We start from the raw sequence: 15,219 nt of genomic DNA, 5'->3' as shown, positions 1-15,219 counted from the left end.
TATAAGTCAAGTCACCTTTATTTATATAGTGCTTTAAACAAAATACATTGCATCAAAGCAACTGAACAACATTCATTAGGAAAACAGTGTCAATAATGCAAAAAGATAGTTAAAGGCAGTTCATCATTGAATTCAGTGATGTCATCTCTGTTCAGTTAAATAGTGTCTGTGCATTTATTTGCAATCAAGTCAACGATATCGCTGTAGATGAAGTGACCCCAACTAAGCAAGCCAGATGAGACAGCGGCAAGGAACCAAAACTCCATCGGTGACAGAATGGAGAAAAAAACCTTGGGAGAAACCAGGCTCACTTGGGGGGCCAGTTCTCCTCTGACCAGACGAAACCAGTAGTTCAATTCCAGGCTGCAGCAAAGTCAGATTGTGCAGAAGAATCATCTGTTTCCTGTGGTCTTGTCCTGGTGGTCGTCTGGGACAAGGTCTTTACAGGGGATCTGTATCTGGGGCTCTAGTTGTCCTGGTCTTCGCTGTCTTTTTAGGGCTTTAGAGGTCCTTTCTAGGTGCTGATCCACCATCTGGTCTGGATACGTACTGGATCCGGGTGACTCCAGTGACCCTCTGATCTGGACACAGACTGGATCTGGTGGCTACGGTGACCTCGGAACAAGAGAGAAACAGACTAATATTAGCGTAGATGCCATTCTTCTAATGATGTAGCAAGTACATAGGGTGTTATGGGAAGTGTTTCCGGTTCCGGTTTACCTAATTAATGAGAGTGTGTCTGCCTCCCGAACAATGTTAGGTAGGTTATTCCAGAGTTTAGGTGCCAAATAGGAAAAGGATCTGCCGCCCGCAGTTGATTTTGATATTCTAGGTATTATCAAATTGCCTGAGTTTTGAGAACGTAGCGGACGTAGAGGATTATAATGTAAAAGGAGCTCATTCAAATACTGAGGTGCTAAACCGTTCAGGGCTTTATAAGTAATAATCAATATTTTAAAATCTATACAATGTTTGATAGGGAGCCAGTGCAGTGTTGACAGGACCGGGCTAATATGGTCATACTTCCTGGTTCTAGTAAGAACTCTTGCTGCTGCATTTGGGACTAGCTGTAGTTTGTTTACTAAGCGTGCAGAACAACCACCCAATAAAGCATTACAATAATCTAACCTTGAGGTCATGAATACATGGATTAACATTCCTGTATTTGACATTGAGAGCATAGGCCATAGTTTAGATATATTTTTGAGATGAAAAAATGCAGTTTTACAAATGCTAGAAACGTGGCTTTCTAAGGAAAAATTGCTATCAAATATAAATAAGTATAGAAGATATATCTATATGGAGCCTTCTACAGAAGGATAAATCATCACTTACCTTTGAGGTCTTGAAATGTTTGTGTTATTGTTAAATATCCGTACTTCATTATGAAGCAAATTAATGTTTTTTTAGTTAGGAACCTGACTGCTTTTGTTTTATTTCTCAGGTATGTATGCTACACTTTTGGTTAACATCTTTTTGTTCATTTTTCTTTTTTGTTCTTTTTCTTCTTCTCCTTTGCACCAAAGTACTAATCAAGTCTCATTTCATTAAATCTGGTTTTGTGCTATTATTAGGCACTTCTAAAATTACACCTTCAATATGCCATTGTCCTCTCCGCCGCGGGAAACCTGCTCGAAATAAACCAGTTTAACGCTCCAGTCTCTGCTGAATGGAGACCGTTAATTATGCCTCTTCAGAGTAAAAGCAGCACTCAGATTCCCGGACGAGCGGATTATTGTGGTTGGCAGATTCTCTCAGTACAGTAGAGGAGCAGGAGATGGTCCTGTTCTGCGTGGTTAATCGAGTCATGAATATTAATAACCTTAGACGACTTGTCAGTTAATTTCTCAGTGGCAGAGTTTTTTCTCGTGCGTAATTAGAACTTGAAGATGTTTGCATGTCTCTCTAAAATTGTGATCTTATGGTATTTTGGTATTCTTATGGTATCTTATTTGAGTTGGATGTAAAAAATAGACTTAAATTTAAAATCAAAGTTAGTTGTTAAAATAAATTAAAAATAAGGTATTTCTCACTCTTAATTTCGAAGTAAAACATAACTAGCCTATTTTTGCCTGACTTCCACTAAATCGGTTGTGATTTAAATATTGAATATTAATTAGGTCGCGAGGACGTAACGTGAAAGCTCTGCCAATGCGAACGCGTGTTTGTGAATATTAAAAGTGTCTGTTAACGTGGCTCTGTAACCGTCCAATGGGGAAGTGTTCGCTCATGAATATTAATAAGAATGTCTTCCCAACGGTCCTTCATCAGTCGGGCGAAACCAACGGGATGTTTTTAGGAACTGGGATGAGGAGCGATATCAGCCTTTAGCACGGCAGTGGGAGGGGTTGAGCGTGTCACAACTAAATGGCAACAGCGTGATATATAATATATATTGCCTATATATATTTTTGTATTTAATAGGAAATATCTCCTGGAATGCCGAAACACTTCCCGCTAACGGAGCGTGTATTTGCAGTGAGTCAAGCGCGCTGTTCATCATCGTTGCCTTTACCACCGCGTTTAGGGGATCCCTCGACTCTGACATTTATTCGGCAAGAACCCGTGAAAATAGGTGGATTAAAAAGTGTTTTAACGCTGCTTTTCCCCTTTCGTATTGTTAAAAAAGTGTGTATTTTCCGCTGTGTGCGGCAAAAGCGCCAGGAAAAGTCCAATGTTGCACCTCCTCATGTGTTATTTGTATCGCTTTGATAGATCAGCGCAACTCTGAGCTTCCGGCGTCCACCGCGACACACTGATGCTCCGAGCCGGCGGGATGGACGAGTTTGTGACGGAAGAAGACGAGCCCTGGTACGACCAGAGGGACCTGGAGCAAGGTGAGAGATACACACACCACAAACCGCGGCAGTTTGACAACAAAGCCTGCTGTGTGTGTGTGTGTGTGTGTGTGTGTGTGTGGTCGAACGACAAACCGTGCACAAAGAAAGTGCTCATTGTGTGTAGGAACAATGCTCTCCTCTGTCTCCAGGGAGGGATTTGTCTTGGTCGTGTCATATTTGCATGTACAGTCAGAAATAAGGGATGAGGCCGAAGGTTAAGATGCATCTGTGAGGACTGTAAATAGATGACGTCTTCCTCTGGATCTGTGTCAGTCCAGATGCTCAACATCAGCTCAGTCTGCTTTAATCTCCTCATCATGAACCGGCTCTGCGGTGTCACAGCAGAAGTGTGTTATTATTGAGTACAGATGCATCGCCCAGACTGTTCTGAGTTTCTTCTAAATGTTATTTAGTGATAAATTCATCCAGCTCAAACATTTCATCAGCTCGTAGAGAGGAGTTGTTCCTGTATCCATTCATTAGGAACAGCTGGAGAAAGCACTGTGAACTCACTGGTCAAATAGGAGCCGTGCACATTTGTTTCCTGGACTGAATGATGTTCATAAAATGCAACCGCTGTTTAACATTTCAGATTGGATTATTTTCCAGTTGTCTGATCATACTCCGAGAAGTGCAGTTACTTCAGTGTCATCCCGTTGTATTTGAATGAGAAGAACATGGACGGCTCAGATGCACCTCTCTCTGTGGGGTTTGGGATGATGTCATTGCCCTCTGGATTGAATCGCTGTAAAATGCTGATCCAGAGCACAGCCCGTGACCGATCTCTGAGGTTTTCAGGACACGTTGTTATGCTGTCCTCTAGAAGTGATGAGCCAGTAGCTGTATTTTAGATCCTAGGGATCTGTCCTGTGCTTGTGCAGTCGCTGGGATTGGGAAGGAAGGCAGATGGGGAATTCTGAGTATTTGGGGAATGTGGTGGAAACTGGAGCAGTGATCTTTTAGCCGAGGAGGATTGCAGAGGCGCTTCGTTAGGAACGGATTTAGTTATTCCTCTCTGAATGTAATGTGTCAAGCAAAGATTTTATGTTGCTATGTAGATTTGTTTTGTTTTGCTATGTAGAAGTGAATTTTCTGACTCTAAATGTGCGCTGGGGGTATAAAACACACCTGTGATATAAATGAGTGCATCTTGGCATTGTCTAAGAACACTGCTTATCTGCAGCACAATCAGCATCTTCCAAACTTAATTGAGATGCTATTATAGTTTGTATTAATACTTGAAAAGAGTTTTTACTAATGCTGACAAACGATTAATCGCATCCAAAATAAACGTTTTTGTTTACATACGAATTATATATGTGTGCTGTGTATATTTGTTATGTGTATAAAGAAATACAAACGCATGCATGTGTATATATTTATGAAAAATATGTTATGCTTATATATTACATTTACTTAGATGCACATACATGTATAAAGTAAACAAAACTTATTTTGGATGCGATTAATCGCGATTAAACACTAGTTTTTATAGTTTCCTGTTTTACATTTTAATTTGAAAGCTTTAATAATATTGTTGTATTTTTAATGAGAAATTATAACAATTTAAAAACTGAACAAAATTATAATTTAACATTTCTATTTATTTGTATTATTTTTATTCTAGCTTTAATTTCAGTCAAGTACATCAAGTTAAACTAAATGAAAATGAGATGTTTTTTTTGTTTTATTTGCTTTTTTTATTATTTTATTTTATATATATATATTTGCTTATTTTTTGTTTGCTTATGAGATGCGCTTCAGAGATGCATCACCAGCTCCAGGAAGGTCTCTAACAGCCATGATTGCGTGTTTTTCTCACTATCAAATTAGCTGAGTAATATTCATGCACTTTGCGTTAATGCTCTAATGGAGGCCTAACACAATCTCTTGCAGAGACGCCATATTGATCTCTTTCAGACTCTCTCAATGGTCAAAGCAATCCATCACGAGAGGAAATGCTGTTTCAGAAAGTGCCGAGTGAAATATCACCATTGCTCAGTCTGTGGCGTTTTGATAAATATCCCAGTGACACTCTAGTTTTGGAGTGGATTGTTGGTTCAGCCTAGGGGCGGACAGTATGAGCGCAGTTTTATATCACTTTACCCTAAAGAGTGATTTAGCCTGCTGACCCAACAGCACTGGGTTTAGTGTGGATTCACTCTGCCACAGCCGTGGAGGAAAGAGAGAGATCATTAAAGCTGCATGATCTGATTAGGACTCCAGACAGCACTGTCTCTTTTGAAGGGATCATACAGATGGTCAAAGTACAGGTGATAGATGACATGCTTCTAGCCAAGAGACACTTCAGATGCAAAGAGCACGAAGCACACAATGGATGGAGATAATCAGCCTTTATTGCATATGACACATCTTGTACAATAGAGTTTTGTCTCAGCACGTTTTCATTTTATCATGCCATGTTTTTAGTCTATTATAGTTGCATATGGTTACATAATACATAATTCTGTGTGATAAGCTGGTTACTTGCACAGTGGTGTTTGCTCATGCAAAAGAGATTTAAACAAACCTCTAAGCAAAACCATTAGACTTTGACTCGTAATTCATCCTGCACCTTTGTGCTATAGATGTGTATGATGCTGTGTTGTTACTAAATGTTACTAAATATTTATTTTCATCTTATTTATCCTAAATTATGTTATTCAGAATTACATTCAGTTCAATTAAGTAAATAAAAAATGTAACAATTTAATCATTTATTAAAAATTAAACATAATGGTGCCCTATGAATGTTTTTTTTTTCTGTGACTCTAAAATGTATGGTTTTTTTTATACAAAATATGATCTAAAACAATGGTATCCATATAAGTGCAAAAAGAAAAAGTAATCCTTTTAAAGTGTTTTTTCTTTTTCTTTTAAGAAATAGTTTTTGGCAAACAAAGTGCTGCACACAACAAAAGTTTTACTATTTAAATTAAAACATAGATGGAAAATCTGTTTGATATTCCTTAAAAAATAGCGTTTTAATAACTTTATTATTGATCATATTTGGGTGGGGGGTTCTTTGTACAGTAGTATAAAAAAATTATGTAATATTTTTCTGTCATCATTTCTTAAAGTTAAACCAAACTTTTATTTTGACGGTTATAGTGAAGACAGACAACAGAACAATTCTGTATAAAACAACAGTGGTTTTCACATCAAGATTTAACATCTAATGTCAAGATGTATGTTTTAATGTAACCTTTTTTGGGAATTTTTGTATATGCAATTTTTGTATTTATTTGAAAGAATCAAAAGAGCAGTTTCAAAGGAAAAAAATTTCACATCGCAATTTGATTAAATGTAAAGCCCTCCTTTTGATTTGTAAGTCCAGTTTTTGCTGTGAAACTCTGTTAAACAGTAAATTGTTTTTAATGACTGGATTCCGTAATTTTTTCTGTTTTCACAGACTCACTGTCTGTGAATCATGGGGACATATAAGAAAACATCACACACTTATTAGCGTTTTACAAAATATGTACTCTGTGAAGGACCACCTAGAACATGTTTTCATGGTGTTTCATGCAGGTAGAGACTGTAGTGATTCAGCTCGATCAGCTCAGTCTGTGAATGGCTCTGCTCTTGTCTTGGGTTTGCTGTCATGTTGTGTGTTGATATGAAACTACACGTGCAGAAATGTTGAGTGCACATGAGGCCTATATATGTCCTCCAGCCTCGGGCGAGTGAGGCATGCTGAGATCATGTGCCTGGTCACGTGCATGCTAGCTTGAAAACACCCTTCAAAAGAGCAACTTCTCCTTGGGAAAGTTAATTAAGGAAAAATCTTTAATTGGGACGTGGCTCCTCAGAGATCACAGCTGACCTTGTTTCACGGCTGTCACTAAAAATCAGATTGTGCTGTTATTATGAGTGATGAGAATTCACTGCTCTGACATGAGACCAATAGTAATACAGTAAGGATGCACAATATTCATAACCATTGCTATCTGTATACATTTTTATTTTTTTTTTTAATTATGAAAATGTTCTATTTCAAAATATTTTTGCCTCAATTACCATAAATTATGTTATGGCTAATATCAGGAATTACTGTTTCCCCAATATAAAATAATGATTAAGAGAATGAAAACACCATCATTGAAGAGTGTGTGTGTGTGTGGATGTGCTGTAGTATCCTGGAGTGACACAACCAACCCAGGCTTATTAGAAATACGTGCCTCTAAATACATTTATGCAACTGTGTTACGTAACTTACTGTACGTTTCAAAGTGAAACGTCCTGTGAGTGGCGCTTAAACAAGGGTTCAATATGTGACCCTGCTTGTTACGTACTGCTGTGTCAAAGTGAGTTTTGTGAGTTTTACGGGATTCGCACCTGAGCTCGAACTCTGTACTCCATGAGCTACCGAACAAACCTACTGAATATAAAAACCCATACATATGAAGCTGGGTATGTGACGTTCACAATATGATATTCCTCAAGTAGTTTTCAAGAAAATGAGGCTTTATTAATCGAAACTGTGGACCTGCAAATCATACTTTGTCTCTGTGTGAAAAGGAGTTTTACTGCCTCTAGTGTCCATTTGAACTGGAAACTGCAGTGATTCGTATGTATAGATACGTTTATGTTTTGCAGAAATGTATTTAGAGGCACGTGTTTCCAATGCGCCTATATTGGATAAAACAGGGAATTATACTGGAAATAAAGAAAAATTATAATAAAGAAATGAATTTGATCATTAGAACAGTCCTATATTTTGTATTCCTATATTTTTGAAACAACTTGGTTTAATGACAGATGTGCAGTTTGAACCATTCTCAGAACCAACACACACACACACACACACACGGAGGAAAGTGTGTTACACTGTGGCATGAAGCGCTCTTGTATGATTTATGCTCATGGTCCTCGGTGTTTCCTTGCTTTAGTATGTTAGCGTTGTCTCTGACACCGTCTCTTCTCATGATAAATCTCTGCATTCATATCAGTGTAATGGAGGTCAACTCCCACCTCCCACGATGTCACTTCCTCTCTGTGTGTGACACCGTCTGTTATCATGTTCCCTGGGTATTAAAACCCCTTCTGCGTGGACCGAAGGACCGTGTTTGTGTCTCTGGATGATGGGGGGTTTAGTGTCAAATCCCACTTAGCTCCATGGAGATACGGAAAGAAACAAGAGATCATGGGAGATGACAGAGCGCCTCAGTACAACAAAAAATAACATTGTGAGTCAATATTGCCAAGAATTCACAAATGTTAAGTGCCAAATACATTTGATCTCAGTTATACGTGCAACTGTAAGCCTGTCATTGGAGATTCTGGTCTTCTCGAATCAAGTTGACAGTATCTTGAGATTGTGTCTTTTTTTTTTTTTTCCGTTTTTTAATAAATAACAAAAAAAAGTATCAGAAGGCTAAAACCTAGCAGAATTGACTATGTTGACCTTATTACACACACTTCAGTTTACCGTGAGCCGAGTCTTCGTCTTTGATTTCTGCAGTTGTGTCTTGGCTGACTCATGTTAGACAGAAAACAGAGGATTAAATCAAAATCACCTCCTTCAGGCTGAATTAACAGCAGGATTTTCTCTGACCTCGTTTCACTCTTTCTCCGGTTTCTACACTAATTCCAGCTACAGCAGAGAAACACACTCGGCTTTAATGAGACCGAGCTGCTAAAACATAACACATAACAACACAAAATCCATGTGTTTTATTTGAACAATAACCTTTGAGAGTCCATGTTATGTTGTGTAAGTTCATAAACACAAGGTGCAGAAAATCGGCACCGTTTGGTGAAAAGATGAAAGCAATGCATAACGCTATTCTCATTCGTCAAAATTGTGGTGGGTTCTGTTTAATTCCCCCATAGAAATGAATGGGTAGCCATGGTATCCAGGATTGTTTTGTTGCAGATGCCCTGATATTGAACGGTTTGTTTTGTCCCAGATCTGCACTTGGCAGCTGAGCTGGGGAAAACCCTGCTGGAGCGCAACAAGGAGCTGGAGGACTCGCTGCAGCAGATGTACATCAACAATGAGGAGCAGGTGCAGGAAATTGAGGTACAGAGCTGTCCGGGGCTGTGAATATATCATTTCCTGATCCAAAACATTCACATTATTCTGCTTCTCTGTGAACTAAATAGACATGTTTCTCAAGTTCAGTACTGTTAAAACGGTTAACACAATGATTCTTAATTACATTCTAAATTGTGCTCAACCCTGTCGTGACCTCTGACCTGCGTGTCTCAGTGAAGAATCATTTGTCCTGATTTCCTGTCAGTGCATATCTCCCGATGAGCCAATTACACATCATCATGATGCTAATGGAGCGCATGAAGCGTGTTTGTAGATGAGCGCATGCGGCGGGATCCAGATCCTCTGAACAAAGACTCTTCTCTGAGAACAATGAGGTGCTGTTTCTCGCAGCTGTTTAAATACTGGTCTTATTCTGGATGGATTGCACAACATTTCGATATTTCAGGAACTGTTATGCTTTGGCTGCCGCCGTATGAATACAAGCACTGAGAAAAATGGAAATTGTAAGGTGTTTATGGTCTTAATCCTAGTGAAGGAAAGCTCAATGTAATATTGAGCACAAAAACACATTTCACAAGAGATTACCAAGCTTTCCACAAGAATGGCATTTCATAATGGCTTGAACACGGGTGCGAGTACATATGACTCTATGAAACTAGTGCTGTCAAACGATTAAAAAATAAATGAGTATATATGTGTGTGTGTACTGTGTATATTTATTATGTGTATATATAAATACATGCACGTGTATACATTTAAGAACAATATGCTGTTTATATGTTCAATATATTTATCTATAATATAAAATATAAGAATATAAATATAAACATAAATATTATAAAAAATTTACTGTGTGTGTGTATATATATATATATATATAGTGTATATATGTGTGTGTGTGTGTGTGTGTGTATATATGTATGTGTGTGTGTGTGTGTGTGTGTATATATATATATATATATATATATATATATATATATATATATATATATATATATATACAGTACACATGCATATATTTTGTAAACAAAAACTTTTATTTTGGATGCGATTTAATCGTTTGACAGCTGTAAAAACAAAAACAAAGATATTTTAGTATTTCTATATCAAAATATTATGATTAAGAGACGCTTTCCATATATCAGTTTTTCATGAACATTTCACATTTCACATTAGGTTTACATGATATCAGCATTTTTTGTTCATTTACTAATACAGATTGATTCACTGTTTCCATCCACCAATTTTTATGCAGATTTTAGGATATCGCGAAAAAACCACTACGTCAATTTGAGAATAAATTTAAAAAATGTGCATAAAAATGTACATGCTCAACTAAGTAGGATAAATTTCTTATCCGGTAAGAAAACTTGCGCATAAACTATGATGGAAACCTTTTACCTAATAAATTTCTTAATCTGCATCAAAAAAGATGTAACTTTGCAATAGGACAGCATACTTGGACCAACCAACGGACCGAGCTCATTGCACAGCATCATTATAAAATACTTGAGCAAAGTTTGATTAAAGTGCCTTGTTATAATTAACTCCCAGAACTACGTTTCGTCTGCACACTATGAAACTCGTAATTTATTGTATACAAATATTATTATTTACAGTGCCTTCTCCTACTGCAGCAAATTAACATTTCTTTGTGATATTTTTAAGTTAAATTTCTTCAGTTATTTGTTCAACTCTGATGGAAATGGTGCTTTGGTGGTTTTATGCGATATTGCAATTTAGCCCATAAGTTTAATTAGTAACTTTGGATGCAAACATTACTACTGATTCATTCAACTACTCAAGTTCAACTCTATTAAAACATTGTCTGTATGAAACACAAAACTAGTCTGACGCACACTTTAGAACATGTAATGACCAAATAAAAAGCGTATTAACTAATATTTACAGTGCTGCTTAATTTTATAGTATATTTTGCATATATGGCATGGTGGGCTTATGCATGCGTCTCTTTGTGTCAGTATTTGACCAAGCAGATGGAGATGTTGCGCGAGATGAACGAGCAGCACGCTAAAGTGTACGAGCAGTTGGATGTGACTGCTCGAGAGCTGGAGATAACCAATGAAAAACTGGTTCTGGAGAGCAAAGCTTCTCAGCAGAAGATTGACAGGTGAGCCACACTTTATCAGAGCATCATGGGAAACGCACGAAACAATGAGGATTTCAGTACCGAAAATTAGCAACATTATCAGCTCATCACTCAACACTCACAGGTCCCTTAAATCAAAGTCTTGCACTCTGGCAAAGGCTCAGCTCATGAATATTAATTTGGACTTGCCGACTTTGCATTATAACCCTCCTGGAACTTCAAACAATTAATATTCATGAGCTTAACCTGTGCTACAGGAGGAATCATTCATTATCTGACTAGTTCACACTTACCATTTTTTGCTTTCATGACAGTCCAACGCTAAGTTTTTTTTTACAGCCTGGATTCCTTTTTCAGTTATTAAAATGATAACAGAGCAGTGAGATTATTTAAAGGCTGATAGAGAGTACATTTCTGTATTATCAGACAATCCACTGGACAATGCCAGAGAACCTTATATTTCTGATTTGGTCTTGCTAGTCATGTTTTCAAGACTAGTCATAACTTAACTCATTACCCCTTGGCTGCTAGTTTGTCAAACTAGTTTTGTTTTAACAATCTGTTTATGCAACTGTCCCAGAGTTATGGTGGCTGGCTGATAGCAGATGTATTCACACAGATTGACGAGTACTATAGAGATGCTGCAGGGGCAGGTGGACACGCTAACTGCTCGTGTGGAGGAATTGCGCACCTTGGAAGAGCTCAGGGTTCGCAGAGAGAAGAAAGAGAGGAGAAAGACTGTGCACTCGTTCCCCTGCCTCAAAGAACTCTGCACCGCTCCCAGGTACGTCCCGTTTATTACGTCTGCGGTGGAGTAATGTTGTGTCATTAAAAAATGTGTCCACAGGGAAGAATGACTGAGTCACTTCCAAGGAGGAAAGAACAGAATGAAAAAGACCTTAAATTAGGATAGCGCCACGTTTAGATTCTGACAGGAACAAAAAAATAGCTGTGAGGGACAGAAGTACAGCGTCTTCAGTGGGCTGGACTGTTTAACAAAACAGAGATTTAGCTGATTAAAAATCTTTCTGGAAAACAAAAAACAAAACAAAAACCTTTCAGTAGAAAAAAAAACTCCACAAAACAATTTCAAGTGATCTGAATTTTGTAATCTAAGACCTTTATACAGTGCCTGCCATTGTGAAGACTTTAAGTCTGTCCCTCACAGCCTCATTTTTATCATAAAATTCACCAAATAAGGCTTTCCTAAAATTTAGCATGCATTTTCATCAAAAATGAAAGGTACAATATGTATGTTTTTACCAATAGGTCGTATTTTCAAAACCTGGTGATGCTGTAAAGGAGGATGTTAACAGATGATTTTTGTATTATCTGTATCTTCCCAGTTATTAAAACAACAAATTAATTATACAAATAATGCAAGCAAAGAACACTGACATTGTCAAAGAACATTATGACTAACTCAAGTCAAAGTCCCTTTAAGACAAGTCATGTCGCTCGGCGGCCATCTTTGAAACACCTCAGCATTTTTACCCATTCACAACTATAGGAGTGACTCGTCTTGGGTAATCTATAGTCTTTGCTATAGTCTAGCGCGAGTTTAAGCACTCTCAAAAAACTCCCCATATAATCAGTAAAGCTGTCTATCCATGGTTTTATGAATGAATCTCGTCCTTACATCATATGTACATCTGTACTTTGTTGTTTATGATGAGAGAATTTGAGGCATGAGAGCTAATTCACACATGAAAATGCATAAAACAATCATGGCGAAACATTGAGCATTTTTTGCCATAGTTTCTACAAGCAGAAACTGAGGATAGAGCAGATATTATGTCATTTATAGGTGACAACGCCCAGGGACGAGCCATTATTAAAAATTTGGATAGATCTGGATCAGCAAATCCTTGGAAACTTTTGGGATAACGCAAGTACAAAGCTGCGTTAAATATTTCACATTGTGCAAGTAGTTTTTGGATATTATATTACGAAAATCTAACATATTGTGCCTTTAATGTTTATCATACTTCTCACTATAAAATTCAGTATGTCATCTAACCTTTCAAGGTCTGAATATTGTAGTTCATTAAGCTCCATTTTCCCCACCATAATTCAACTTTCGCATTTACTTGCAATATCCTTTGAATAATTTTAAGCACATTTCGAGATATAATTTTTTTTAAAGGGTCCTGTAGTCTAGAATATCCAGGGTATCCAGATTTTAGCTATTTTAGACAATACAAATGTTTGTTTCAGCCCTAACAAATACACCTTATATATGCAGTATTTATATAAATTGCTGTTTGTGAGTGCACTTCAAATAAAATGCCTTTAAAATTGTTGGGAATCCTGAAAATTGTGCATTTTAAAGGGATCATGAACTGCCTCTGCTTTTTATTTTGAACTGTTCTCTGAAGTCCACCTTTTATCAAAATTGTAAGCAATTGGAACACTCTGTTTGAATAGCTATGGTGGATTAAAGTCAGAATTATGAATATGTTTAAATGTTCTTTTTTTTTTGTCAGTATAATAAATCTGGCTAAACAAGTCTTATAAAATTTTCCCCTACAAGCTTTTGCTCACCTCTTCTATCTTGCTTACATTCATCCTCATTCCTTCTTTCCAATTAACAGCCAATGCACACAACCAAGTTCTGCCCAACATTTTTTTTTTTTTTTTTTTTTTAAATACAGAAGATCTGTCGCCACATCCTTTACATTGTGACTTTAAAAAATATCTTACCGTCCAATATTATTGTTGTCTCTAAACACAAAGTTTTGTTCTTTGGATCCATCTTTGTCCGTATGGTTTGGGGTCTCTTTTCCAGGTACGAGGATAGTTTCATGGTGTCTGACCCAGGCAGCGGTGACCTACAAGAGTGTCAGCCTGCTGACGAAGAGAACGAACATCTGCGTGTGATGGTGTCATCTTTGCGCACCGCTGTAGCGGCTGAACGCGGACGGCGTGAGGCGGCTGAGCGGGAATGTGGCGCAGTGATTCAAGAGTTTGAGCGTCTGGAACAGCGCCTCATGGGGGCAGAGAACTGCCAGCGGCGTGTGCATGAGCTGGAGGCGGAGCTCCAGGAGATGCAGCTGCTCCGCAAGTCCCGAGCCTGCCTCCTGAGTGGAGACGAGGGCCTGGAGCAGACGCTGCTCAACTGCGCCCCTGAGACGGACACGCCGGAGGATGCAGTTATGGCTGGAATGCAAAACGGGGATGCGAATGATGGAACAGCACCCGTCCGGAAGAGTTGCAGTGATACGGCTCTAGATGCCATCTCTGCGGTCGATGCCTCTGGGAGACGCAAAGGCAGCTACGCGCTTCACGCCAACGGCGTCCGGAAGAGGGGTATGTCCATCCTCCGAGAGGTGGATGAGCAGTATCACGCCCTTCTGGAGAAGTACGAGGAGCTGCTCGGGAAGTGTCGGCGCAATGAGGAGAGTCTATGCCACGCTGGGGTGCAAACCTCCCGGCCCGTGTCCAGAGACCCGTCCATGAAGGAATGCCGGGCCGCAGAACCCCAGCAGCTGCCCACTCCACCGCAGACGCCCTCTACTCCAGAAGCCCTGGAGGGAATCAGCCGGCAAGTGGAGGCTGTGGACAAGCGGCTCAGCCAAAACACTCCAGAGTATAAAGCCCTCTTCAAGGAGATCTTTTCCCGCTTACAGAGGACCAAGAGCGACATAAACTCCACCAAAGGGAGAAAAAGCGGAAAATAGCCCATTTTGCTCTTAACATTTGTGTCAATGATTTCTTTCCCTGGTCTTTCATGTAATGTCTTACATATTTTTTTAATAGAGAGAGTCAGAGAGACGTTTAGATACATCTGTAATTTAGCACAGATCATCCATGAATTATTTGGTGCCACATATCAAGGGACAAATGGTGGTTTTCTGGACGTTTGAGTCCTAGTGTGCTAATGTGCCAGGTTGGCCTTTTAGGGTAGACCATATTACTCACTATTGGTTAAACTGTAACCATAATCACCCCCAAAGTTAATCAAGCACAGGAAGACATGATGCTTATCATTGCTGATTATTTCCTTTCTCACATGTTGTGTATTACATGTTATGGATAACCACAGCATTGTGTAACCACTTTTGTTCAATATTAAATCACACTTTGCTTTATAAGGTTGTTTGATACTTTTATTACCTTGAGCGTGGATGAATGAGTGGAGAGATCAAGATGGAGCTGCTGTAGGGTTGTGTCTAGATGGAAGCTCTTGTTCTGGGAAAAATCTGACATGCAACATTTGAAGACTCTTGCAGCACTCCTTGTCTTTATGTGCCGCCCACAGACTGACC

At 38.6% G+C, this 15,219-nt stretch overlaps 1 protein-coding gene across 1 annotated transcript; it reads left to right on the top strand.

Annotated features, from left to right (window-relative positions):
* Positions 1-2,259: 2,259 nt before the first annotated feature.
* cdr2l (cerebellar degeneration-related protein 2-like) lies at positions 2,260-15,045 on the top strand. Its single transcript, XM_059550394.1, has 6 exons — positions 2,260-2,575; positions 2,716-2,837; positions 8,753-8,865; positions 10,824-10,972; positions 11,571-11,735; positions 13,740-15,045. The coding sequence occupies exons 2-6, from the start codon at positions 2,759-2,761 to the stop codon at positions 14,629-14,631; spliced, it is 1,398 nt and encodes a 465-aa protein (XP_059406377.1). The 5' UTR covers positions 2,260-2,575; positions 2,716-2,758; the 3' UTR covers positions 14,632-15,045.
* The last annotated feature ends 174 nt before the right edge of the window (positions 15,046-15,219 follow it).

The sequence above is a fragment of the Carassius carassius genome, chromosome 1 (assembly GCF_963082965.1).
Source record: "Carassius carassius chromosome 1, fCarCar2.1, whole genome shotgun sequence".
NCBI classification, from domain to species: domain Eukaryota; kingdom Metazoa; phylum Chordata; class Actinopteri; order Cypriniformes; family Cyprinidae; genus Carassius; species Carassius carassius.
This window is presented reverse-complemented; position numbering and strand designations above follow the sequence as displayed.